Genomic DNA, 27572 nt, shown 5'->3' on the forward strand with positions numbered 1-27572 from the left:
TGACTGAGCAACTTCACTTTATATTTTTTATGGAATAAAAGTCTGTGTATAACTAAGACAATTCTCAAAGAACAAAGAGGAGAGATTAGCCCTACCTTGTATTAAGGGATATCACAAAGCCATTAAAACTGTGTGATACTGTCATGGGAATGAATACATGAATAATGGAACAGAACGGAGTCCTCCAACATTATATAATGGCCTAGAGAACCTGATGGGGAAGGAAGAGATTATTTAATGGAAGGGTCATTATATAGGGGGAAAAAGCAAGTGCATGGCAAACAGTACATCCAAAAATAAACTCCAGATGGATTCATGATTAAAACCTAAAAGCAAAACCAGAAAAAAAAAAAAAAAAAAAAACAGGAGTAGTATCTCTGCAGTGCTTGGCATGTGGAAATCTGTGCCCCTGGCAGTGGAATGGCAGAGTCTTAAGCACTGTCTTAAGCCAAGGAAGGCTGGGGCAATATCTTAACTGTTGGGTTAAGAAAGAATGAGTTAAGATACAACATAGCAGAGCTATAAAAGAGAAAAATTATAGATTTGAGGTCATCAAAATGAAACATTTCTGTTCAGTAAAGAACATCATTCACACAAAAAAGGCAACAGGTTAGGAAATATATTTGCAATTAAAAAAACAATATCTAGACTATATAAGAAACTATTGTAAATTGGTTAAAGAAAAGATGAAAATTCCAGTTTTAAAAATTGGACAATTGGTAGCAGAAATGAATAGGCAATTTGTGTATGGAGATACTCAAATGGCTGGTTAGCATATAAAGACATGTCAACTTTATTAGTAGAGAAATGTAAATGAAGATATCACTTTGCTCCCATATGATTGGGAACAATGTTTAGGTTGGACAACATCATATGTTGCCTAGGATGTGAGGAAACAAGAACTGTTTTGCTCACACAGCTGTGGGAACTACACAGTCATCCCTTGGTATCCAAGAGGGGACTGGTCCCAGGACCCGCAAAGATGCAAACTCTTCCATTGCTCAAGTCCCTTGTGTATAATGGCATAGTATTTTCATATAACCTATACATATTCTTCTTATATATTTTAAATCATCTCTAGATTATTTATAATACCTAATACAGTGAAAATGCTGTGTAAACAGCTGCTGGAAATTCAAGCTTTGCTTTTTTGGAAATTTCTGGAATTTTTAAAAAAAATGTATATTTTAGATCTGAGGGTGGTCGAATCTGTGGATGCAGAACCTGTGGATATGGAGAACTGATTGTACTGATACTCCTATTCGAGAGACCAATCTGAGAATATTTAGTGAAAATAAATTCAGGCAGAAAAGCTTCTCACATAGTCTCACACTGTCACCCAGAGAGACAGTTAAGTAGATTTTCATCACAACACAGGTGTATATCAAAGAAATGGAAACACTTAAATATCCATCAAAAGGGGGGATGAGTGAGTAAAATCATGTGTGCTTACAATATAAAACTGTACAGCTTCTAGTAGGAGTGGACATGAGCTACCTATACCACTTACAGAGATATGAAAAACAATGCTAGCACAAGTCATATTTATTTTAAACTCACAAAAACTGCAATACTATATGTTATCCATGGATATAAGCATTTGTAAATAAAGTGTGGGTAATAAATTATAAAGTCATCCATTAAATAAACAAAAGTATATATTTATGAGGTTGAGGGAAGTGGGACTGGGGATAAAGCAAAAAGCAAAGCCAAAAATATTAAAAAGGGCTTGACATGGACCAACCACAATAGGAGCCAAAATAAGAAAACTATGGTAAATTCAATTCTGTGCACTTATCGTCCAAAATAACATAAAGAAAAAGAAAAGGCATAATTTGGGTAGGGACAGCTGTGCGGTTCCTCAGAGTTAAGAGAGGAATCTAAAGGTCTAATTACTTTTTTCTTGATTTTTAAATTTAGTATTATTATTAGGCACACCACACAGCTTGTAGAACTTTAGTTTGCCGCCCAAGGATTAAAACCAGACAATGACGGTGAAAGTGCTAGGTCCTAACCGTTGGATCAGCACAGAATTCCTACTTTTTTCTGTAAGTAAAAAAGTTTTATTGAAGAATAAAATTATATATAGAAAAGTACACAAATAATAAGTGTATATCTCAATATATTCTTATACATGGAATACAGCAACACACTCAAGTAACCACCACTCAACTCAGAACATTTCTTACACCCTAAACCTTGCATGTGACTTCAAGCCATTACCCCTTACAGATAACCACTTTTATGACCTCTATCAGTATGGATTAATTTAACCTACTTTAGATGTTTTTTATAGGTGGAATCATGTTTGTAACTTTTTGCATTTGGCTTTTTACATGACATTTATTTATGCTGCTGCATGTAGCTGTAGTTCACTGTTTTTGTTGCTGTATAATATTCCATTGTATAAATATTCTACAGTTTATTGATTCATTCTCTTGAAAGTGAAAGTCATTCAGTCATGTCCAACTCTTTGCAACTCCATGGAATATATACAGTCCATTGGATTTCTCCAGGCCAGAATGCTGGAGTGGGTAGCCTTTCCCTTCTCCAGGGGATCTTCCTAACCCAGGGATCAAACCCAGGTCTCCTGCATTGCAGGCAGATTCTTTGCAGGCAGATTCTTTACCAGCTGAGCCACAAGGGAAGCCCAAAAGGAAGGAAGACACCAGGTGTAACTCTAATGCTGTGACTTGGATTCATTCTCTTACTAAGTATTTGGGTTGTTTCATTTTGTGATGATGAGGCTCAGGGCACACACCACTCCAAGATGTGCTTGCTTACTCTGGCATGTGGATTATTTTCAGCTGAAAACAAGCAGGCTCAGGGTCTTCTCTGTGTCCCATTGCCAGCAAATATTTGTTTACCAAACAATATTATCTTCCTGAAATTACCTTACTTCCCTTTGAAGTATCAAAGGGACTTTGAGACTTAGTCCAGAATATATGACCTCTTTGCCATATTTCAGAATATATGTATACTTCTTTGAAATTCTTCATATTTATGTGGTTTCCCCATGCACATGTAGTAAATTTGATTTAAAAGCCTTCAGTTCAGTTCAGTTCAGTCACTCAGTGTGTCCGATTCTTTGTGACCCCATGAATCGCAGCACACCAGGCCTCCCTGTCCATCACCAATTCCCAGACTTCACACAAACTCATGTGCATCGAGTCGGTGATGCCATCCAGCCATCTCATCCTCTGTCTTCCCCTTCTCCTCCTGCCCCCAATCCCTCCCAGGATCAGGGTCTTTTCCAATGAGTCAACTCTTTGCATGAGGTGGCCAAAGTACTGGAGTTTCAGCTTTAGCATCATTCCTTCCAAAGAACACCCAGGACTGATCTCCTTCAGAATGGACTGGTTGGATCTCCTTGCAGTCCAATGGACTCTCAAGAGTCTTCTCCAGCACCACAGTTCTAAAGCATCAATTCTTCGGCGCTCAGCTTTCTTTATAGTCCAACTCTCACATCCATACATGACCACTGGAAAAACCATAACCTTGACTAGACAGACCTTTGTGGGCAAAGTAATATCTCTGCTTTTGAATATACTATCTAGGTTGGTCATAACTTTCCTCCCAAGGAGCAAGCGTCTTTTAATTTCATGGCTGCAATCACCATCTGCAGTGATTTTGGAACCCCCAAAAAATAAAGTCTGACACTGTTTCTACTGTTTCCCCATCTATTTCCCATGAAGTGATGGGACCGGATGCCATGATCTTTGTTTTCTGAATGTTGAGCTTTAAGCCAACTTTTTCACTCTCCTCTTTCACTTTCATCAAGAGGCTTTTTAGTTCCTCTTCACTTTCTGCCATAAGGGTGGTGGCATCTGCATATCTGAGGTTATTGATATTTTTCCTGGCAATCTTGATTCCAGCTTGTGTTTCTTCCAGGCCAGCGTTTCTCATGATGTACTCTGCATATAAGTGAAATAAGCAGGGTGACAATATACAGCCTTGATGTACTCCTTTTCCTATTTGGAACCAGTCCACTGTTCCATGTCCAGTTCTAACTGTTGCTTCCTGACCTGCATACAGATTTCTCAAGAGGCAGGTCAGGTGGTCTGGTATTCCCATCTCTTTCAGAATTTTCCACAGTTTATTGTGATCCACACAGTCAAAGGCTTTGGCATAGTCAATAAAGCAGAAATAGATGTTTTTCTGGAACTCTCTTGCTTTTTCCATGACCGTCTAGTCAAGGCTATGGTTTCTCCAGTGGTCATGTATGGATGTGAGAGTTGGACTATAAAGAAAGCTGAGTACTGAAGAATTGATGCTTTAGAACTGTGGTGTTGGAGAAGACTCTTGAGAGTCCACTGGACTGCAAGGAGATCCAACCAGTACATCCTAAAGGAGATTGGTCCTGGGTGTTCATTGGAAGTACTGATGCTGAGGCTGAAACTCCAATACTTAGCCACCTGATGCAAAGAACTGACTCATCTGAAAAGACCCTGATGCTGGGAAGATTGAGGGCAAGAGGAGAAGGGGACGACAGAGGATGAGATGGTTGGATGGCATCACCAACTCAATGGACATGAGTTTGAGTGAACTCCGGGAGCTGATGATGGACAGGGAGTCCTGGCATGCTGAGGTTCATGGGGTCACGAAGAGTTGGACATGACTGAGCTACTGAACTGAACTGAAACAGAAATTTTTCTTTTTTTGAAGTTTGTTTTCTTTGTCTATGAGTCTGTTTCTGTTTTTGTATATAGATTTATTTTTAACCTGTATTTTCACTAATATTTAGTTCAAAATATTTTAAAATTTCTCTAGATTTCTTCTTTGACCCATGTTTTATTTAGAACTTGTTTAATCTCCAAGTATTTGGGGATTTTCCAGCTGTCTTTCTGTCATGGATTTTTAGTGTTAGTCTTTTAAATTTTATAGGTGTGTTTCATGGCCCCAAATGTGATCTATGTTGGTGTATGTGATGTGGGTTTATTTATGACACTAACAAAAATCCTTTACATCCATATCTTTATTTGAACAATTTTCTTTAATAGCTAGGAGAATACAGCATTAATGACACATATTTACTAAGTACAACATCAGACAACTACAAATTTTGAGCATAAATGTCTATCTGATATTGTTTTGGTTTTCATCTTAGCACTAGGTGATATCTAGTGAAAACCCATGTTTCAAAGGCTTTTGTTGACATGAGGTGCATTATTAACTTATTTTTAAAAATTTCATGTGAGATATGCTGGGGTGGGTTTAGTTTAAAACTAGTGTTGTTTGATAATGCCTTTCACTTCTCGGCACTTTTGCTTCCTTTTTCATGGAGGAATATTTCACCTAAGAACTTTTCAAAGATTAACTAGATCATGTTTTTCCATGTAGGTCAAAGTAGAATTTCTTTTCTAGACCAACAAGGAAAAAGAAAAACTTTAATGTTCAATGCCATGGTAGTTATCCATTTCACAGTAAGTTGACAATTGAAGTTAGTAATTAAAATACAATATATTAAATGTCATAAGCTCATTTCTATGCAACACTGTTAGAGCAACTTAAATTCTCCAAGGACACAAGAAAATCAACATAACTCCTGGGTTCCACAAAAATTCACAATTAGGATCATAAATTATAACACATATATCCACATTTGAAGGAAAAATTCAGCATATGTTGGAAAAATTAAATGGCTCAAGTGTTGTAGAGAGCCTGAAATGTAGGCTAAGTTTTTATAACATATAATAACAATAAGATATTTAAAACTATTGACTCTGAAAAATGTCATGAAAATGTATACTGACCTACTAAGCATTGAATTGTACATACAAACTTCAATTCAAAAAACATTTTTCTAAAAAGAAATGTTTTCTGTCAAATATTTCAAGCAACATTACAATACTGAGGAAATGGTATTCATAGACATCTTAATGAATCTAGTAACACCCATTAAATTGAGCTAATGAGCATTTTAACTAGACCAAATTATAAAATAAAAAATGTATAAAATGTATTTTGGCAGATATTTTACATAGTGCTTTCCAGTTTCTGATCTATTGAGACATCTATTGTAATCTCAGTTTGACTTAATTTAGGGTAATACAACGAATCAGAATTATAGCACTGTTTCCTATTTTCACTCCAGTTTTGATATGGGTAAAGAGTTCTTAAAACAAATTTTAATGAATGTCTATGAAAGGTTTTACAATTATACCCTTTAGCCTAAGAAAATGTCAGTTCAGTGGGAAACAAGCCATTTAAGAATTACCAAGAATCTAAATTATCTCTGTATTTCTTTCATATGTTCATTTGCTTACTTGTAACACAGAGGCCCCCAAACTCAGGAAGCACTCTCTAAGATTACATTTCATTGGCTCTGAGGTTGTTGCTGCCTCAGAGTTCCAATACCTGTTTGGAAATGAGAGCAAAGGAAGAAGGAACGGAAGGGGAGAGTCATGCAGAATGGGAAGGAAGAAAGGAGGCCACACCCACCCACACCCTCACACCTTGAGAAACAGGGCAAGATACCTTTCCAGGCAAGACTTCCCTTGACAGAGGAGGAGTTCCAGAGAACTTAAGGCAGCTCTAGGAGGGAAGGGAGTGGGGGTTAAGGTGGCCCTCACAGCACAGCCTGAGAAGAAATCAATGCCCTTAGGCATGCACAGTGCCTCCCTAACCTCTTGGCTCCAAAGCCAATACTGGCAGCGTGCACACACTGCTATGTTCAAACACACAAAGACTTGTGTATGGCCTGCCTGGTAGACAGCCCTCAGAAGGCACCCAGGAACTTGGCCTGTCCCCACAGGTTCTCTCCAGGCTGCTCAGCTAGCTCACCTGGTGGCCCTCATAGTGACTTTGAGGGCTGTATGTTGACAGTGACCTTCTTTTTAACTGTTGGGAGGCTCTCTCCATTTCCTGTCAGGCTGGGACAGCCTGCTACTAAATAATGACCAGAACAGAGTCCTGCACCCTCCAGGGGCTCGGGGTGGGGCACTGATCTATTACAAAAGCCAAACATAGTTATAGTTGGTGAAAGTGAAAGTCACTCAATCATGTCCAACTTTTTGCAACCCCATGGACTATACAGTCCATGGAATTCTCCAGGCCAGAATACTGGAGTGGGTACCCTTTCCCTTATCCAGGCAATCTACCCAAACCACGTCTCCCACATTGCAGGCAGATTCTTTACCAGCTGGGCCACAAGGGAAGCCCAGTTATAGTTGGTAACTATGACAAGAAGGAAAGCACAAGGCACCCCCTGTGATCAGCACAAAGAACTTGGTTCTCAGCATTTATTCACCTCCCATAGGGCAGTAGCCAACTCTGATAGAGAAAAGAGCACCTTGTCCTAGGCCAGGGCAGCCCACGGGTACCAGGAGGAACAAAATGGAACCTGGGGACATTCTCAAGTCTCCTGCCCCACATGTGCTCTCACTGCCACCGCTGAGTGTGGGATGATGGCACAGCTTAGGCAACCTAGGCAGCCTTGGTTAGGCAAGTCACTGGCCTTATCTCTGTCTCAAGTGTCCATACACACAAGGATGGCAGTAGCGACCCTCCTACCTTCCAGGGCTGCTGTGAGGACACAATGAGGTACCAGAGCACGTGAGCTGGAGTCAAGCATGGCCAGACACAAGGTGCTGTTTCTACACGCCCTTTCACTCGGAGGGCTGAAGGGCCACCTTCAAGGGTGACATTTTTCCTTTGTTTTATGTTAAACAGTTGAAGTTACTGAAGACTGTGTATGTGTGGAAGAGAAAAAGAGAGAGAGAGAGAATATAAGGACATCTCAGGATGGTGCCAAGCGCCCCTTCACCTAGGGTTACCAGGGAAGACATTTCTCACAACCACCACTATACTGAAATTCTAATCAAATAAATTATTAAACTGTGTTACTAAAAGCTTTGATCTATATTATACATAATCACTTACCCACAAAGAGGCAACTTTCAATTATCCATTGAAAGGAATGAAATAAAGCAAACGAGACAAACTGACCCAAATCCCCAAATCTCCTCTCAGTTGGCTTTGGAATACATATTTTTGTACCTTTGCAATCGAGGAAAGAAGTGTCAGGTGCACGGGGAATTTTCACAACTTTGGAAGGAACCATGAAGCTACATGTCATGGATTTTACCCCACGCTCATCTTTCCCCTTCATTACAGTTTCTCTCAGGCAGAGCAAAACCTTAACCTGAGAGAAGGTACAAGAAGGGAAACTGCTTCTAAGTTTTCAGGTTTGCTTTCCAAGGTGTGAGCTCACTCTCCATGTAAAGTGAGTGGGGGAAGAGACTATTGAGAAGTGGCTATTGAGACAGTGAATTGTTTTCTCAAAGAATTCTGTCTTTGAGTTCCTATAGTGTGTCATGTTGGAATTATGAACAAGCGTATTAGTGGTAATGCTAAGAAGTACTGCAGAGAAGCGGGAACAGTAAGAACTCATGTAAAAATTGGCCTGAAGGGAAGTCCTCAGGCAGGTCTACGGAACAACTGGACTGACTCCACCCACAGCCTTCAACATAGTCAGAGCAGGTGAGTAGACAGTTGAGGGGATACCTGACATGGCTGAAGGAAGGGAAAGAATGAATGGATAAGTGAGTGGATGGATGGTGGGGAGGGCTGGCAGAGGTTTGTTTGAGGCTGGGTAATAAAGTGTGAATGGACAGAGGGAAAGGTGAGAAGCCCTCAGAGAGGCCAAGGGTACCCACAGTCAGCAGAATATTGTTGAATCTCCAAGAAACTAGGACACAGAATGACTTACCAGGATTTGGAGTTCTGTGGTTGTAAGGCATTTCTGTTGTGACTAAAGATCTTCAGGCCACTAAGAGAAATTCATTCAGAGCCCCATCTGGGGTTCTGGATAGGCCCTGGAGGAAGCTGGAGCCCTAAAACAGCATAATCTTTGTGCAGCCATCCCTGAACAGGAGAGCCTGTGGCTTGGTTGTAGAATGGAGGCTCTTTGTAGCAGAAAGATGGGAGACAGGAGAGAGAGAAAGGCCCAGACTAGACATGCCTCAGGATACAAGCTGTCTGTGGGAAAGACAAGGGCTGCAGTGGCAGTGGAAGCTAGAGCGTGAGCCTGAAGACCTGATATGACTCAGGGTGTGTGTGGAACATGCTATACAGGACTAACCTGGGAAAGGACCTGGGAGGATTTCCGGGTTTCAGTAGGGGAGCCTACAGTCACAGTGGCATTTGAGGGGACATCTTTCCCACCCAAGTCCCATCTATGTTCTTAGACTCTGACGCATTCAGTACTAACTAGGTGGTTTCAAAAGTTATTGAAAACCACATTGACATCCGGGAAAATTGAGAGAATCCGAAGTAGCATTTTTGCCTGATTTTGCAAATGAATAAATGTATCCAATCTGAATATAGCAGCACACAATTCAATAAAAATTACCTGAACTAAATTTCTAAAAGCATGACTATAAATCATGCACATTTAAGGAAAATTATAGCTTCATAAACCTATGATTTTACATTTTATTCTTCCCTCAAAATTAACGTGCTCCAAACACTAGGCTACCTTACCAAATACCTGCAGCTCACTTCTCTGTGGTCCAAGCACTCCAAGGAGAGAACTTCAGAAGTGGAAGGGGCCTTAGGAACTGCCTGTCTAACACTCTTACTGTATAAATGAGGAATTTGAGGCTCAAATAAGTTAACAGACAGTATTTATCTTTTAATAACAATCTTTATCACTGATTTGAAAATGTTTTACTTCCATTAATAATATTGCACATATTTTATAGATTATCTAACAGTTAATTTATACAAATCTATGATTGTAATTCTGAACCAGAGTTTCTAGTGAAAGCTAAGAATTTGCTTTTGTACAACCTGAAACATTTATTGTTTAAGATTTGTGGGACAAATGGAGAATATGTTTACTTAGAATGTCTGAATGAAAACTTATAGAATCAGGGTCTTATTAAACCAAGTCCTCTGTAAAATTCAGCAATCTCCTTATATTTTTATATAGATCAAAGTATTTCTAATATGATGCTCTTCAAAATATCTAATGGTACTGAGAACATTTATAGAAGTTGCAAAGCCTAAAAAATGGAATCAACTATTTATTATATACTTTATTTTGCATAATTTATAAAAGAATCAAGATTTCAAGACCTGAATCACGAATATTCTGACAATCCTCTCTAGATAGTGAGATTAATTCTTAATAAATTAAGAAGAAAGAAAACCTGTCAGGGTTGAAAATATGCACTGCAGGAATCAGATCTGGTAACCAAAAATAAGTCACTTCACAGAACACTGTACCCTGATGTGATATCACCCAGGGAAAGTTAATGAGCACATCAATATAACACATCCTGAATAAATGACATCAACGATAACCACTTTGCCTAGTCCTATCCCTAAATGTCAAACGTTGTGTCATATCACTACATGACTTCCCAGTGTCTGCTACTTGTGCAGGTGAATCTGTAGATATGTGCATGTAATCCAGTTAAAACTAATCTGATTGGACTGTAAACAGAGTTGATAAAAGAGAAGCTTATTGTTGTAGTGCCTAATATGAATATCGCTTACATTTTAAAGAACATAGTATGTAGCAGCAATTTAAAATGCTCAGTAAACTACAGTACAAATGGACTTCCATGCTCTAAGCAAACCAACATTCTCTTAATATCTCTACATCATAGTGACACATAGAAGGGAGCTACTTATCCAGTTACTTTACATAATGTCAGTTTATTTGTTTGTTCCAGTTTGACATTATCAACATAATTGATTCCTAAGCTGGTATAATATGTACTCGGTGGTGATTTTTCTTTCAGTTCTTCTGGTTAGCACACAGGAGGTTCCTTGATGGTGCCTTCTTAACAACAGCTCATATTCATATCTGGAATTCAGGTTTTTTATATCATTTAGATGCAGTGATAAGGATTTAAAATAAATGCTGGCAGCTGAAGACACATTTTTTTTTGTTTGTTTTCTTCCATCATTCACCTGCACGTCAATGGCAGACACCTAACTGACCAAGGACAAGTGTTGTTATGAAGGTAACACGGCACAAAGGAACCTATCTTTCTTTCTAAGATGATGAAAAGTATTCTAGGGGCAGTTCTCGTCAATAATCCCTTATTTGGGAGATAATAAGTACTATCTTTTAAAATGTGTTTTCAGTAGCTCACTTGAAATAATGGGTTCTTATTTCAGGCAAGAAATGTATTGTCAATATTTGCCTTGATATCACTTTCAGACCCGTGATATGAATCCCAGGCCCAGGCTGGCTGGAATCTGGATAGTTTCTAGCGCAAGGGAAGAGGGGTTAAAAGGAAAGGTGACAGGAAAGATATGTTTTGCATCCATGAGTAGTTGAGGAGAGTCTTTCCTGTCTCGTAAACGCATCTGAGAAAAAAAAACACACAAAAAAACCAGAACATCAATCTTTGAATCTATAAACTTATTTTTTTAGACAAAATTCTACCAAAACCCCTCAATGAATGACAAATGTTTATATTTGTTTTAAAATCACTTCATTGCCTCAATAAGTTATTATCAAAAAATTAATGCACTATGAAAATGATACAATAATAAAAAAACCCTGCATTATCCTTCAATAAATTATAAAGTTTCCATCCAAATGACTGTGTTCATAAACTGAAGCAAAAGGAAGCCTGGGAGATCTTACCTGTATAGTACGAATAAATGACACAGAAACTCTTTCTTCAAACTCATTAACCGGTGTATACAAATTCAACACTTTGACAATCTGGGAGAAATAAAATGATCAAAATTTTTAGCATATTATCAAATACATACATTCCAGGTACCTCTAATCAGGAAAAAGAAAAAGATCTTTGCCTATTGCTTTCAATTCTACTCAGGGCTTGGTTAGGACAAGATGGGAGAGGGAGCTGTTCTGAAGGCACATTTACCTTTATTATTTAAATTTTTAAATTAAGTTAGCACAAAAATAACTAGGTAAAAGAAAAGTGGGCATGTTTATGCCTGTGCCTTGCTTCATGCTGTGGCCACTGTCCTCCAATGCCCTTCCCATCTTTTCACTGCCTTAAATTCAAGACTTTCCCTGAATGATTAATTATTGATCCTCAGCAACATCTGGAGTCCTCCCACTAGCTTATTAGTGCTCAGGGCTTAACCACCTACCAAGGGCCTAGCACCAGCCCTGGGTTTCCCTAGCCCTGTGGCCAGCTGTGCTAGGAGCTGGTCCCACCAAAACACGGGGCAGCAGAAACCAAAGGGAGCAGGGTGGGGCAGCCGACCAGGCCAGGGGCCAACCCTGCCCACTAGGGAGCCCACAGTAGAACTACTGTGGCCCTGTCACAACAGAAGGGCCTATACAGCCCACACAGGGGGTACCCCTGAGCACAGAACTCTGGCAACCAGAGGGCAGTATGCTTCTAAGCCCCACAGGATGATTCCTATATAAGGCCACTTCTTTAAGATTGGGAAATGTAACCAGCTCACTTAATGCATAGAAAAAAAGAAAAAAAAAAAAAAACGGGGAAAAATGAGAAGACAGGAATATGTTTCAACCAAACGGATGAGACATAACCTCAGAAGTGCTTAATGAAGTGGAGATGAGCAATCTACCTGATAAAGAGTACAAGGTTATGATCATAAAGATGCTCACTGTACTCAGGGGAAGTAGGGATGAATTCACAAAGAGTTAGAAAATATACAGAACCAGAAAAAGCTGAATAATACAATAACTGAAATTAAAAAAGACTGGAAGGCATCAACGGTAGCCTAAATGATACAAGGGAGTGAATGTGAGGTGGAAGACAGTAGTGTAAATTAAATCACTGAAACTTTATCGAAAAAAGAATGAAAAGAAATAAGGATGGTTTTAAGAGACCTCTGGGACAACTTAAGTGATACTGAGAACAAACAGTTGGTTGCCAGAGGGGAGGGACATGGGGGTGTTCAAAATAGATGAAGGGATTAAGAGGTACAAACCTCTAGTTATAAAGTAAATAAAGCATGAGGATACAATCTACAATATAAGGAATATGGTTTATAATATTATAATAATCTTATATGGGGATATATGGTTGCTAGACTTATCATGGTTATCATTTCATAACGTATACAAATGTCAAACCGCTGAGTCGTATACCTGAGACTAACATCATATTATACATCAACTACATTTCAATTAAAAAAGAATTATCTGTCTTAAATAGATAAGTCTAAAAAATCATTCAATTATCAAATAATATACAAGACTCTTTGGAGTTCAAGCTCCATAGGATGTATAGAATGCATACCCCATAAAAACAGAAACTTTGCCTTGTTCCTGGTTTTATCTGAGTGGCTGGAATGTTACACAGAACAGTGTAGAGAATGGATAAATATTTACTGTATGTTGTATGTGCATGAGTGTGACAATATTGAAATATAACTTGTGGTAAAATCACCTGTCTTCAAGATCTACAGTATTGATATATATCATCTCTGACACAGATGAAGTTAGCTGAGAGACAAGAGCAATAGCTAGAAGCCTTCGTGACCTCCCTAAATGTTACCTTTGATGAATTTTATAATAGGGAAAGTTGCCTTACCTGGGCAGTAGTTAAAGCATTGCACATGGAACAAATGGCTTCTGCGTCATCATCTGTTTTCTTTTTCACTTGCAAAAGCTGAGCAGCCTGAATGAGAGGCTCCAAGGTTTCCTTAGCCCCACTGTTCATCAAATTCTTGTCACGCAGCCATTCTTCTAGTTGACTGACATTGTACCTATGTCAAAAAAGGGTTGAGGGGGATGCAAATTTACCGAATGTTATCATAAATGTCTTAATTTTTCTGTGCATGGCTTTGTTAGGAATTTCGGTTGAATTCTGTTTTTTAAATCATTGGCTGTGCTTAAAAATTTATCACTATAAATAATCAGGTTTATAATCATAATTATATGAGTATTATTCTAGAGACTATAATTCTATTTAATGGAAGACAGAAATGAAGCCATAATAGCAAGTTATAAAATAAAGTGTGCTTAAAAAAAAAAAGAACACATAGTATGGTTGTGCCATTATTAAACAGCAGAGCAGAAAACATCTTCCAGCTTTTTACAACTTGAGAGCAGAGAACTGATAATCCTCTAATTACTCTCTGTTTCTACATCAAACTCCAAGCTAGTGGATATAATAAGATCCCCACCTAGACCCTGTGCTCTGACCCTTTGCAGAGAAGAGCCTGGATGATGGAGGTAGTGGCCTGAGGAAGTTTAGGGATGTAGGCAAGAAGGGCAAGTCGGGGCAGAGGAAGAGGCAAACAGAAAATATGGAGAGAGACACAGAAACTAGACAGAGGCTGAGGTTTTAAGAGGTGGCCAATCAAGTGACAGTGGTTTGCAAAACAGGAGTCAGATAAAAGCATCCACAGTCAGGACTTAGTAATCAGGCAAAGAGGGGCTTGCAGGTATAAACAGAGCTTGCAGAGAAATACGTTCAATGACTTGAGTGGAAGGCATTACCTTCTGACTGCTGTCTACAGTGAACACGAGACAGAACGGAAAATTTGGAAAGAAGGTCAAATTTCCTAAGATTGAGTAACTATAGACTTTTATAGGAGAAATACTTTCCCCCTCTCTTGGTGAATTTTCTAGCTGTTTTAAAATAAATTATTTGCCAAAAAATAATTCTATTATGTTAATAAGGTAATGCTAAGGAGCAGTTGGACAAAACTGAGTGGAGCTTTTCTTAAAACTGAGAGGGGCATACTTCAAACATCAGTAAAAGATTTACTCCCTCAAATGAGTTAACTTTACATGGAGCCGGGTTCCAACAAGCAGTGGCTGAAGGCACGCTGGGAGCAACCACGAATGACAGTGGAGGAAGTTCAGTCAGGCAGGAGGAAGCGGCTCCATGCCTGGTCTGCCCTTACTGCTCACCTGGGGGGTTTCAGACGTGAGGCCCAGCACACAGTTAGGCAGCCCGAGAAGGCCATGACGGGTATTGGAGTTCGCTCACCTGATCTGCATGCCTTTACTCCAGGAGCACATGTCCTTCCGCAAGAGGAGGTTGTTCAGGGTGACGGCCCCCACGATGTAGAACATCTGCTTGACCACCTGCTTGATCAGTTCAGGGTCCATGCCGTGCTGACACATGACTGAGTGGAAGGAGTTGAGCTGCCGCAGGATGGAGTCCAGTGTGTAGGTGCCCTCGTCAGCGATGCTGGAGGTTCGCTTTCTTAGCCCTGTGGGCTTCACCCCAGAGACACCCTGAATGGTTTCATGCTCCAGCATTCCGGAGACTAAGGGAGAAATCCATATGTCAAAGAAGAAGATTCTGATGGAAATACACGCACACGCACACGCACACACACACAATTTAGGAAAATGATTTGAGCATCAAACTAGAGGGGAGAGAACTACAAGTAAAAAGACATCTGGATTTTAAACTTAATGAAATAATTATCCTTAAATGCAAAAATTTACCATGAAATTTTAATGGATTATTTTCTAAAATATGAAACAGTAGTCTTAATAGCACATCTGTAAAGTTTTTTGGGAGGATTTTTGAGAGAGAGGTTTTTAAGAGAGAGGCAATTAGGGAGAAGATAAGTATTCTCCAGTAATATCGAGCCTCAGAAGCAAACAAATCAAGTAGTAAGAAAAGCAGGATACCAGGCAGTGGTCTTGGGAGAGGGCAGTCACATGGGGCTGCAGAGCTGGGCCCTTCCTTGCCCTGAGTTTCCCTCAACAGCTTTGCACAAAATCAGCAGCCTGCAATTTTTACATGCCCTCTAATTCCAGTTTCACACCTGCTACACTTTCCAAAGGAACATAGGTAGCATGATACGTACATACATACCCAGAGTGAGTGCACACATATAAAGAGAGGTACATGGAATCTCATATACATAGACACACACGCTGATCAGTTGCTCATCCAAGAGAAACTGCAACTTTAAACCAAATTGCCTTTAATGATTCTACAGGGGCCATGAGATGAACAACTCAGCATGGAGTGTCTGAGACCTGTTCTTGTTGCCATGGTACCTTTCCAGCCCTGTTACTATAGCCTATCAGGTAATCTGCAAACCCTTCTTAGTCTCTTTAGTTTTAGTTGGGTCCCTAGAAAGTTCTCTGCAGTAGTGCCCTCGATGAAAATTTCAAGTATTTTTGTTTTTGAAAACTGGACAAGGTGTGAGGTCTGTTGCTGGATATAAAGCATAACCCAATCTTAAGAGAGAGGCATTACACATTAGAGAGGGAAACTATTAATAGATCCTGGCATTTCCATCACGTAGAAGCAGGGATTTTGATGTGCCCCAGTTAGTCATGGCTGTGGTTCTGAGACTCCTCAGCTAATTTTGAGACTGAGTCTTACTGCTTTACCTCCTCCACATGAATACATGCTCTGACACACGTGCCACGAGACAGACCTGGATGTCAGCAATGCCCTGGACTTACCGATCATCGGCTGAAGGATGTTCTCTAACACCCGCACGAGCTGCTGGTAGATCTGAATTGCCAAGTCACTGAGCACCTGCCGGTACTCAGCCAAGTCAAAATTGGTGAGGCAGTGTTCATTCTGGCGAGAGGTGTTGTGTTTCATAAAGCCCTAGAGCCATAATGCAGAGTTAATGACAAACATGAAATAAAATGTCTCCTGTCTGTTTAACTCTCTCATTTGATCAACATCCTCATGCTCTTTTTTACCTTTCTCCTAAGAGTTCCCATCCAACCTCCACATAAGTGCCAGGATAATCCTTCCCAAATTCTGCGTGTTTGTTTCTATCACATCCCTGCTTCCACTTCTTACTAGCATTTGAATAATATCTAAACTTGGCAGTCTAGCATTTAAGCCTTTCCACCAGCAATGTCAATGAAATGAGATAGGGGAACTCAATTTGAAAAAAAAATTAATGAGTGTTTTCACTTATGAAACAGCTGGTTTACTGCCAAACACTAAATTATGTAAAATACCAATTTCTTAACTTCAGTTCACTAAATAGAGTCTTATTTATAAATTCCAAACCTGAAAGACATACATAATTTTCTTAAAACTGGCCATTTCTACAGAGACTGGTGAATAAATAAAAATTTTTCCTTAATTATATTTTATGGTATTCATACAGGCTTCTCAGTCCAAGCTTAGAACGGAATCTTTTGATGGTATGTGGTAACACGGAAAGCCAACTGTACAGGCAGGTACTTTTGCCTATATGATGGATTCTGGCCACACTCAAGCATCTGCCTCTCTACAACTTACTTGACAACATGGTCTAGAACTGGGGACTGACAGGACAGTGAACAGGCCCTCTGAGGGATTCTGGTACAGTCCCACCTGCTCAGGGGCCATGTCTTATTCATACTGTATTTCCCATCATTTGCCAGGACAGTCTTCTGCTCCAAGCCTGTGAGTGCTCAGAAAGTGGCCACTGCTCAGCTTCTCTGCCTGTCCTGACAGCAAAGGATGGGGAGGCATGAAGGGCAGCATTTATGGGCACAAGCTCTTGAAGGTGGGCAGACCCAAAATCCTAGCTCAGCTCCTTATGGCTGAGAGGACGTGGGCAAAGTGATCAACTGCTTTGAGCCTTAGTTTCTTCCTCTGTAAAACTGGGTTAGAATTCCGACCTCAAAGAGATGTAAGAATTAAACAACATAATATATAGTGGGTGATGTCTGATATATACTATGTAGCCATTAATAAATAATAATTATAAATATGTAGTTTTGAAACAGGAAGTCTATCAACTAACTGATGAACACATCACCCATAAGCAAAAGCAAAATATATTTTTGAAAAAGTCTTGAGATATCTTTTAACATGATCACTTTTAATGTATTATAGAAAGCTAAAATTGATTCATTTCTTTAAACAGCTCCATATATCAATCCTTGAAAACCCCATTTTCACACCTTAACAAAAAGTTTCAGTGCAATAACTATTCAATGACCAATGCTTATTTTATTTCTGCTGTGCTTTCTCATAATACAAACTCTCAGAGCGAAGAAACTACGCCACTTCCCAAGTCAGTTTCATAAATAATGAATGTCAAATAGACCTATAAACTGTCAAGCCACTTCTGAATTCAGGTTTCTAAATTAACAAGTGACTAAACATTTTGTGCTTTAAATTTTTTCCTTAAAAAGTTCAGATAAAGTATAGCATGCCGGTTTTGTAATCAAGGTTTTCTCACCTCTTCTCCACTGTACTGCTTTAAACAGTGCAAAAATCGGCATGTGTTGGAAAGCCAAAAGGAGACGGTTTCAAAATCATCACCTCTTTTCTAAAAGAGAGAATAAGCCTAAATTAGTTTTTTCCTTATGGAAACAAAAGCCTGAAAAAACTGAATCGATACCAGAAGGCCCGTTTCCTTCACTTACCGTTAACAACAATTATAAAAATCAGTCACATTACAGTTGTAAAGCCTCATGTTGCTGCTACAGAATTCAACCACTGAATTCATTAGTTGTTACCTTGCTTGGCATCTGTTTTCTTGCCATTAGAAAGTGATGCCCATTCATTCCGTTGATATTAGCTTACTAGTCCCTTTAGGCAGAAAACAATTCACCAAGTCTAGCTTACCCAAACTTACTTCCCTGGGGGTTACTGAAGGGAATAAGAAAGGACTAAAGGTACAGAAGAGAATCACAAGCACTGTGAAGCACTAAAACCCAGATTAGGTTAAAAATCTTGTCAGTGATTAAGATACAATTTCTGAGGAGCGAATCAGACATGGGATGGAGGGAGTCCTGTGCGGAGCACTGGACAGTCTGGCTTTTCATCAGTCCTGGGCCACATGTCCAACAACAGCTCTAAATCAAAACAGGACACGAGACAAATGGACTTCAATTTAAAAAAAGGATGTTCCAAAAGAGTGCTATGTTCAAGAATCTACGCTTTTACATTTTTAAATTATTTTATTTTTTTCTGAAGTCTTTATTGAATTCATTACAATATTGCTTCTGTTTTATGTTTTGGTTTTTCTACTACAAGGCATGTGGGATCTTTGGTCCCTGACCAGGGATCAAACCCACACCCTCTGCATTGGAAGGTGAACTCTTAACCATTGGAAAGTGGAAGTCTTAACCACCAGGGAAGTTCCAAGTAGCTACTCATTTTAAATCTTTAAACAATCTGGTACAATAATTAGTCAAATTAGATAAACTTCTTCTTGTAATTAAGATGAGAGGGAGAAAACTTCATGATTTGGTTTTGCTGTCTTCATAGGCGTTAACTTAAGAAGTAGTAAAATTCATAGTCTAATAGATGCAGTATACCATCAATACCAGAAATTACATGAGCTCCATTCAGAAGACATTCATCAGTTTTTGAATGTTAACATATTTAGAAACTCCACACTTTAGTAACCACTGCAGAATGTAACCACATAGAGTATCTGTGCAGTAGGGATTGAGAACTGGCATTAAAAGTTATGACCAGGGCTGGGGCAGAGTGTTTAATGGGTGCAGTTTCAGCTGGGGAAGATGAAAAAGTTCTGGAGATGATGATGGTGACGGTTATACAACAATATGAACGTACTTAATGCCACAGAACTGTGCACTGAAAAATGGTTAAAACTAAGAATAACATTCACCGTTTTTCTAGGTTGTCAAAAGGATGATTATGCAACGTGACTCAGTGATTACTGAGTTATGTAGGGCTTTCTGTTCTATTATGTAACTTCACTGCCTTTTCCAAGTGTTTCCTCTCTGATTAGTATCTATGTGTTGCTGCTCACACGAAACCAGGCATTTCAGGTAACAAGGAAAATTATGGAGTGAGCTGGAGAATAATGGGAAGAAAAGTCAGAAGAGAATTTTAAATATTTTATCAGACAGCTTTTTATATGAATGGGCTGCTGCTGCCGCTGCTGCTACGTTGCTTCAGTCACTAAATATTTTAAACACCTATTTTAACTATAGGATCATATTCCCTGTATATATGAACTTCACTAAGTAGTATTTTTAATTTAGTTCTAAGACCTCAAAGCAGACTATTTCTATGAAGAAATTTGGTTTACTTCACAGCTAAATGTAAGTATATTGAATTAATTTTGATTATTGTTTAATCTGAGCCCTGTTTTGAAAGAAAGCACACAGATACATTACATAATGAATATTTCCTATAATGGAAGGTATCAGTTAAGACTAAAATGTGGCCACAATTGGCAACTTAGCTTATGTCTAAGGATGGAAAAACACCTCTGTAGAGACCCTGTCATCATTAAAATTCATTATGAGAGATTTGCTGAACATGAACTAACCTTCAGTACTTTCTTGATGCTGTTAATTGTTGATGTTAGCAACGACCTTACTTTCTGGTCATCATTCAGGTAGTCAGCATGCCGAACACACATAAACAAGATATACGCTGGTAACCCTGGAATCAAATTGACTGCCACACCACGTGGCTTCAGCTCTAAAAAAGAAAAGAAGAAAAACAGTCTTACATAACTTTGGAAGTCTTCATAAGGAATGCTTTTAGAGATATAAAAGCACAGTTCTCATGTAACAGTTCAATCATTCAGGGTAAATAGGTCATGTTTTTAAAAAAGCATATTTTAGAATAGAGGATTTCTTGACTGTAGGGACACGAGATTCTTAGTTGCTTACACAATGACAACTCTCAAATGTCTATCTTCTGCCCTGACTTTTCCTTTGAATCTAGGCTCATGTAACAAGTGGCTTTTGACATCTCTGCTCAGGCCTGTCCCACAAAGCCCATCCCCCATGGAACCTGCTCTTCCAGGAGTTGTCCCATCTCAGTAAGTGGCAGTCTCTGCCTTCTAGTTTCTCAGGATATAAACCTTGTCATCATCTTTGTCTTCTTTTCTTCTCTCACATCACACATCTAATCTATCAACAAATCCTGTTGGCTCTACACATAAGACATGTCCAGAACAATCCTGCTACTTCTCTGCCAGCTCCCCTAGTCTAGGCCACCACCATCTTCTCCTGGATCCCAGTGAGAGCTTCCCAACTGGTCTCCCTGACTCACACCTGGCTCCTCAGTAGTACACTTTCCACATAACAACCAGAGTAATTCTATAAGAAAATGTAGTCAGATCATGTCACTCTTGTTCTGAAAATCTTCCAAGTAGCTTCTCATCTCATTCATTTGTAAAACCCGAAATCCTCACCATGGCTGTGTGATCTGGCCTGCTCCCCTTTCCAGCTCACTGTGCTCCCCCATTAAATGGGTCTCCTTGTTGCTGGGTGAAGACGCCAGGCATGTGCCCACCCCAAGGCTTTCTGTCTGGAATGTTCTTTTCTCAGCTATCAGCAGGACTTGCTTCCTTACTTCCTTTGGTCTCTGTCCAAAGGAGATCACCTCGTCAAAGAGGCCCTTCCTAACATCTTTATATAAATTCGTACACCTGCCTTCACCGTTTATTTTTCTCATCCCCTTTTTTGTTTTTATCTACCTCCCCCCACCCCATGGAATATAAACTCTTTGAGAATAGAGACTTTGTTCATTACCCAATACCTAGAAAATGCTTAGCACACAGTAGGAATGCCCCAAACGTTTATTGAATTAATGAATCTTTTTTAATTCTATGCTTAAAAACCAGTGGCTTCTTACCATTTTTTCAAAATGAAGATCACACTGAAATCTAAGTGCCTCTGCATCTACATACAGTTCTAAGTTTAACACCGCGAACTCTAGGAACATTAAACCACTGCCGATCACACTGCTGCCACCCTGGCACCTGGGGGGAGGAATGCTCTGCAAAGGCTGAAAGGAGAGGCTTGTAGTGTTTTGAGCTCACAACTTATGGGCTGCATACACTCCTGAACTATTTCCCATGCTCCCCTAAAAAGGCTTCTTGTAGAGCCAGTGGGCTCATACCCAGACTCAAAGGCCTTCTGCTGCTCTGAAGGGCTTCTTCTAGTCCCATCTCCATTGTCCAGTCAGTCCTCTCTTGCCACTGCTGGAATCTTTTCCTTAATTCTGTTCCTTCCCTACTATTAAACTGTTTTTCCTGACATATTTAGCCATATACCCTTCCTAGGGAAGTAAAGAACAAGAGAAATTCAGGGACTTAAATGGCCTAGGGCAGTGGTGTTCAACTGCAGCTAGCTACACGTCAGAATCCCTTGAGAGACGAAAAAAAAAAGAACTAGGGACATGGCCAGGTTCCTTCCTCTAGACATTCTGATGTAATTGGTCTGCAGGGGGGAACATACATCAACACTTTTCAAAAGCTTCCTGGGTTATTATAACGGGCAACAGGAGCTGAGAAGACCTCACGTGACCCTAATAGGCAGTCCTCGCTGGCGTCCTTCCAGGGTGACTTACAGCCATGATGGGGTCAGAATGCTGTGGCAGTCCTGCACACAGCACGCAAGGTCGACCAAAGAAACCAGTGTGAATATGTAATAAATGAGTGACTAATCTCTCCCACCACTGACACGTACCAGAAAGACCCTTCATCTCACACAGGAAATACTTGCCCAGAATCAGGTTCTTCACAAGTTTTTGCTCATCCTCCTTCTTGTATTCCAGCATTCCTTGGAAATCCTTTTCCTTCCTGGGAATGTTGACTGGACGAATGGGTTCATCAATGATCTGTCCTGGCGATATGTTCTCCATCTGGCCCACTTCATTAGAAACAAAAGAAGAAAAATGTGTTCCAGGTAGAAAAGATGAGCGGTTTCATGTTCCTATTAATTTTAAGTGAACTCTGTAACAACAGAAACTTGCCCTATTTGCCACTTCATTGCCCCTTCTTTAAATAATTTTTTTTGGTAAAACTGGATGGATAGATGGTAAAATCACATGTTAATGTCACTCTGACAACAACTAGTACTTATTACTATCAACATCAAGAATCTTACTTGATTCAAAAGCATCTTTTTGTAATACATTTTATTTTGTAATAAGATTAAATGTCCCCAAAGTAAGTGGCTTAATTGGCTCAGAGGTTACAGTGTCTGCCTGCAATGTGGGAGACCTGGGTTCTATCCCTGGGTCGGGAAGATCCCCTGGAGAAGGAAATGGCAACCCACTCCAGTATTCTTGCCTGGAGAATCCCATGGAGGGAGGAGCCTGGTAGGCTACAGTCCACGGATTCGCAAAGAGTCGGATACGACTGAGCTACTTCACTTCACTTCTTAGTTAACTCATCAGTATCAATCATAAATGTCTAAATATATTTGACTTTATTTCATAGAAGGAAATTTAATATTCTATAGAGGCACCCCTCATTCCTTGAAGAAACCATGAGCAGATAAAACAACCTGTATTTAATATGTTTGTGTCTGTGTGTGCTCAGTTGTGTTTGACTCTTTGTGATCCCACAGACTATAGTCCGCCAGGCTCCTCTGTTCATGGGATTTTCCAAGCAAGAATACTGGAGTGGGTTGCCATTTCCTTTTCCAAGGGATCTTCCAGACCCAGGGATTGAACCCATATCTCCCGCACTACCAGGAGGATTCTTTACCATTGGGCCACCTGGGGAAGCCTCTGTATTTAATATTAAAATAATTTCCTAAATTTATTCATTTTTTTTGTTTGTTTGTAGTAAAGTGTTAAAAATCCTACCACAAAGTTGCAACCAAAAAAGTACAAACACTGGTGAACAACCCTTTCAGATGTTAAAACTAATCACCATTGTTGATAGCAGCTGTGAGAAAATAACTCGGGGTTAAAAGTCTCCAATTTCACCTCATCTGGGAAATGCAAGGGAACACAAGTTATAACAGTGTTTGTGGAGCTAAATGCTAGCAAGCACATTTTTAATTCTCTTATCTATAGGAAGAGCAGCAGTTAAGACATCTATTTAAGAGCAGATTAAGTTTGAGTTCAGAGACCGTTGGCAAACAAAATGCAGATCAGATGCATTAGAAAGTTCTATCTTGCTGAGTCCACAAGGTATCAGTAGTGCTTCTCCAGTCACTCTGGGCAATTTCCTGTGTTAGCTCTGGGAAGCCAGCTTCACAGCACAAGGTTATCAAAGAGAACACCAATACCTGCCAGTGCTCTTGCTCGTGCGGCAGAGAGCCTGGTGGCCCCTCGTCCACCTCATGCTGCAGCATCACACATCGGGGCTATCAGCGCTGAAAAGCACCACCGTCTATCAATATTATGATATCTAAAGAGCCGTCATACTGTAACTGGACAACTCAGGGCTGTGGCCACCTTCCATAACCTAGTGTTTCAGATGTATGATACAGTCTGGAACCATAGGACTAATGGAAAAATGCATGCATCTTCACAAGAAATATGAGATTCAAGCTATTTAGTTTTACATAAATTATTTCTGGAGACAGTTTAAACACAACACCAGGGGGGTCTCAGAATCAGCATACAATGGCCCTCACAGCTCCTGTATATGTTCTGTATGTAAAACAAAATAATAGAATCCCTGCCATCTATGAACTAGTTGCTTTGAGCCACAGGAACAATTCTATGAGGGGAAACTGGAAGGCAACAGATTCAATGTATTGATATTAAGTTTATGAACAATGCACATATGTGGACTCTGAATAACTCAAAACGTTTTAAACCTACCAATTTTATCATATTTGATTACGATATATAGTATTACTTTATATAACACCAAGGAAGGAAAAATACTGCCAATTAAACTACAACCTAACAACTGCTATAATATACATCATAATTTCAGATGTTAAAATATGAAAAGTTGTCTGCCTCAGAATTTATGAAATATAGTGAATATTTTAACTAAGAAATTACATGTTTTAAAAGAAACCTTCACTTTCCTTTCATATATCTCTAAAGAAGATATTTTCGGTCCTGTACAAAAATGCCAGAGATAAAATCTGCCATATTTTCATTAAAATTTTCTCTATCTTTGAATTCTTGTCAGAGATTAGAGTCTTTACAAAAATACAGATAAAATATAGGTATCAGCTCAACATAACCTTGATTTATTTAACAAACCATATATTAATTAAAATGTCAACCCTTATGTAGTATCAGGAAAATACAAAGCCTGAAAGAGAGAAGCCAGAATACCACACAGTTTTTAAAGACTCAAGGGATGCTGGGGGTCATTTAGCCCAATGCTCCATCTAATACAGACATCTTTCTAGAAAGATCTGAAGCAATACCTATTTCTATCATCTAGATTATTTATACTTGAGAGAAAAACATTCCTGGACCTTTTTATCCTAGAAAAAGAAAGGAAATTGGAGGATTTTTTCCCCCCTCACTTTTGGTACAGGGAAGACCTTGATCTCAGGTTTAACTGAGACAGTCAAATGAATTACTATAAGAAGAAAGACTCTGTTGAGAAATACAACACAAAGGAGAGAAGTCAGTGGTTCTCAGGAGGCATGGATTCTAGTTCCACTTTGGCCACTAAGTGGCTGAGACTTTGGAAGTCACCGTTTCTGGGTCTCAGGTCTGTCTCCTATGAAGTAATTAACTGATTTATAGAATTCTTTCAGGTCTAAATTCACTGACTTTATGAAAATTGAGATGGAACACCCACTCCTGGATTAAAATATAGCACAAAGCACATCAAACTTTGAAACACTCTTGATTTAAATTTATAATTTCTGCTAAAATTAGGCATGTTGGCATTAAAAAAGGTCTTAGATGGTGTCTAAAAATGTCTTTTTAATTAAGTATAGCCCATAGGAGGAGGTAAGTCTTGCTATTTTCAACCAGAAGAATTTAAGTACATTATTATATATTCAGAAAAAATAAGAAAACTTTTAGCTATTAGAAGGTGCTTTGCTATACAAAGTTATCAGTGTTTTCTACGCACCGTGGGGATAGAACAACAGGAGACAAAGGTGTGGGAAGAGCTTGTAGCCTTTATGCTCTGCCTTGGGGAGGGGAAGGACACTGCACTCAGTAAGTGCTCAAGACACATAAGCCAATTTCATCGTATTCTGTAGACCGTGTATCATTTAGCTCAATTTTTAAGACTATCATGTCTTTTTTGTTTAATCTATGAATTGCCTTCTCAAATGTCGTTATAGAGTTAAGAATACAATTGGCAGGATAGTTTAACTGATGAGGTTGAATTCTGACTGATAATGGCTTAAAATCATTAACATCACGAAATATTCTCAGGTATCCCTTTAAGTAAAAATATACATATCAAAGAAAGCTAAGTAAAAATGTAAAATAAGTGATTTTTCTACTTATCAAAAGTTACTAACATATGGTAAATGAATCATTAGGAGCTTAAAAAATAATTTTACAAGTTAATACCCTTAAAATCAGTTTCTTTTAAGCAGATACTCTGCTGTCTATGGAGAAGGCAATGGCACCCCACTCAAGTACTCTTTCCTGGAAAATCCCATGGACAGAGGAGCCTGGTGGGCTGCAGTCCATGGGATCGCTAAGAGTCAGACACGACTGAGAGACTTCACTTTCACTTTTCACTTTTATGCACTGGAGAAGGAAATGGCAACCCACTCCAGTGTTCTTGCCTGGAGAATCCCAGGGACGGGGGAGCCTGGTGGGCTGCCGTCTATGGGGTCGCACAGAGTCAGACACGACTGAAGCGACTTAGCAGCAGCAGCCGCTGCTGTCTAATTATCATCTCATGATATAATTAATGCAGAGTTAAGTGCAGAAAGGTTCTCTGAATAAAGGTTTTTTAAAGTTCTGCCAATAGACATTACAGCCCATGTATGTGATTTGGAAGTTCAAAATTTTAATAGATGAATCACATAATGCTAAAGGATTATATAATAAAACATGACTATAAAGTAATCTATCTGATATCTAAACAAATATTTCAGTATTTGTACATAGGAGGGAGTATTATCCTCTTCTAAGTAAATATCCATGTTGCTGTTCTAAATATTTCTGACACTTATTTACACATTCAACAAACATTAATGGAATGATTATGACAGGTCAGACAATATGCTAGGTGCTGTGAAAACAAGGGGAAATAACAGATGGTCACCATGCTCAAAATGATCACAATCCATTGAGGAAGCCAGTATCAGACAGCAAATTTGCTAAAAACATGACAGTGAAGACCATAAAGGTGGGAGATGAACTGTGGTGCCACAGAGGGTACAGCCGTAGGGTCTGTCTGGATGATCAGGAAAGGCTGCTCTTGAGCATTTGACATATAACTCTGGTCTCAAAGGATAAGCAGGCCTTGACTAAGAGAAGTGGGAAGATCAAACAGGTGGAAGAGTTATGGCAGGCCTGGCATGTTGGAGGAATGAAAGCCAGACAGTCAATCATGGCAGATTCTTTTGAACATTCCCAGTGATGGGGAATGTTCACCCTTTGAGCAGAGCAAAAATTATTCCGTGACAATGACAGAATAGATGGGTAGTCAGACTGCACAGTATCATTTCTGGTCAAAATGGTAATAGCTTGCGTAGGTCTGAAGGCAGTTCCAAAGAGGGGCTCAAAATCTCTAGAACAATGAGATCGTTGCTGGGATAAGCTTACAATGTGGCTTTCGCCCTGTTCACTGCTACATCCCTGGCACCTACTTACTGAAGGAACAAACACTCACCCACCAGAATCGTTTGTATATAATAAAAACTGATATCTGATTCTTTCTCAAGGTGTTTTCCCATCATCATCATATATAAATCTTGTTTTATAGAGTCTCCTTTATAACTACAATTCATGTTTTCTTATTTACTTCTCTTTTTGTTCTCCATTTGATGGTAAGTTCTTTGAGGACACAGACTCTGTCTTATTCATCTTAGTATCCCT

The 27572-nt window shown here is 39.3% G+C and overlaps 1 protein-coding gene across 1 annotated transcript in view; it reads right to left on the bottom strand.

The window, feature by feature from the left end:
• Window positions 1-11172: 11172 nt before the first annotated feature.
• The window catches only part of MYO5A (myosin VA), a 128965-nt gene continuing 112565 nt past the window's right edge, over window positions 11173-27572 (bottom strand). Inside the window, exons 35-42 of the mRNA XM_068992441.1 lie at window positions 22352-22498; window positions 20161-20315; window positions 18091-18180; window positions 16358-16508; window positions 14913-15195; window positions 13506-13680; window positions 11609-11689; window positions 11173-11325 (exon numbers count right to left, since the gene is read on the bottom strand). Coding sequence (XP_068848542.1) covers window positions 11173-11325; window positions 11609-11689; window positions 13506-13680; window positions 14913-15195; window positions 16358-16508; window positions 18091-18180; window positions 20161-20315; window positions 22352-22498 — 1235 coding nt within the window. The remainder of the gene's footprint in view (window positions 11326-11608; window positions 11690-13505; window positions 13681-14912; window positions 15196-16357; window positions 16509-18090; window positions 18181-20160; window positions 20316-22351; window positions 22499-27572) is intronic.

This window comes from Capricornis sumatraensis, chromosome 2 (genome assembly GCF_032405125.1).
Source record: "Capricornis sumatraensis isolate serow.1 chromosome 2, serow.2, whole genome shotgun sequence".
Taxonomy (NCBI): domain Eukaryota; kingdom Metazoa; phylum Chordata; class Mammalia; order Artiodactyla; family Bovidae; genus Capricornis; species Capricornis sumatraensis.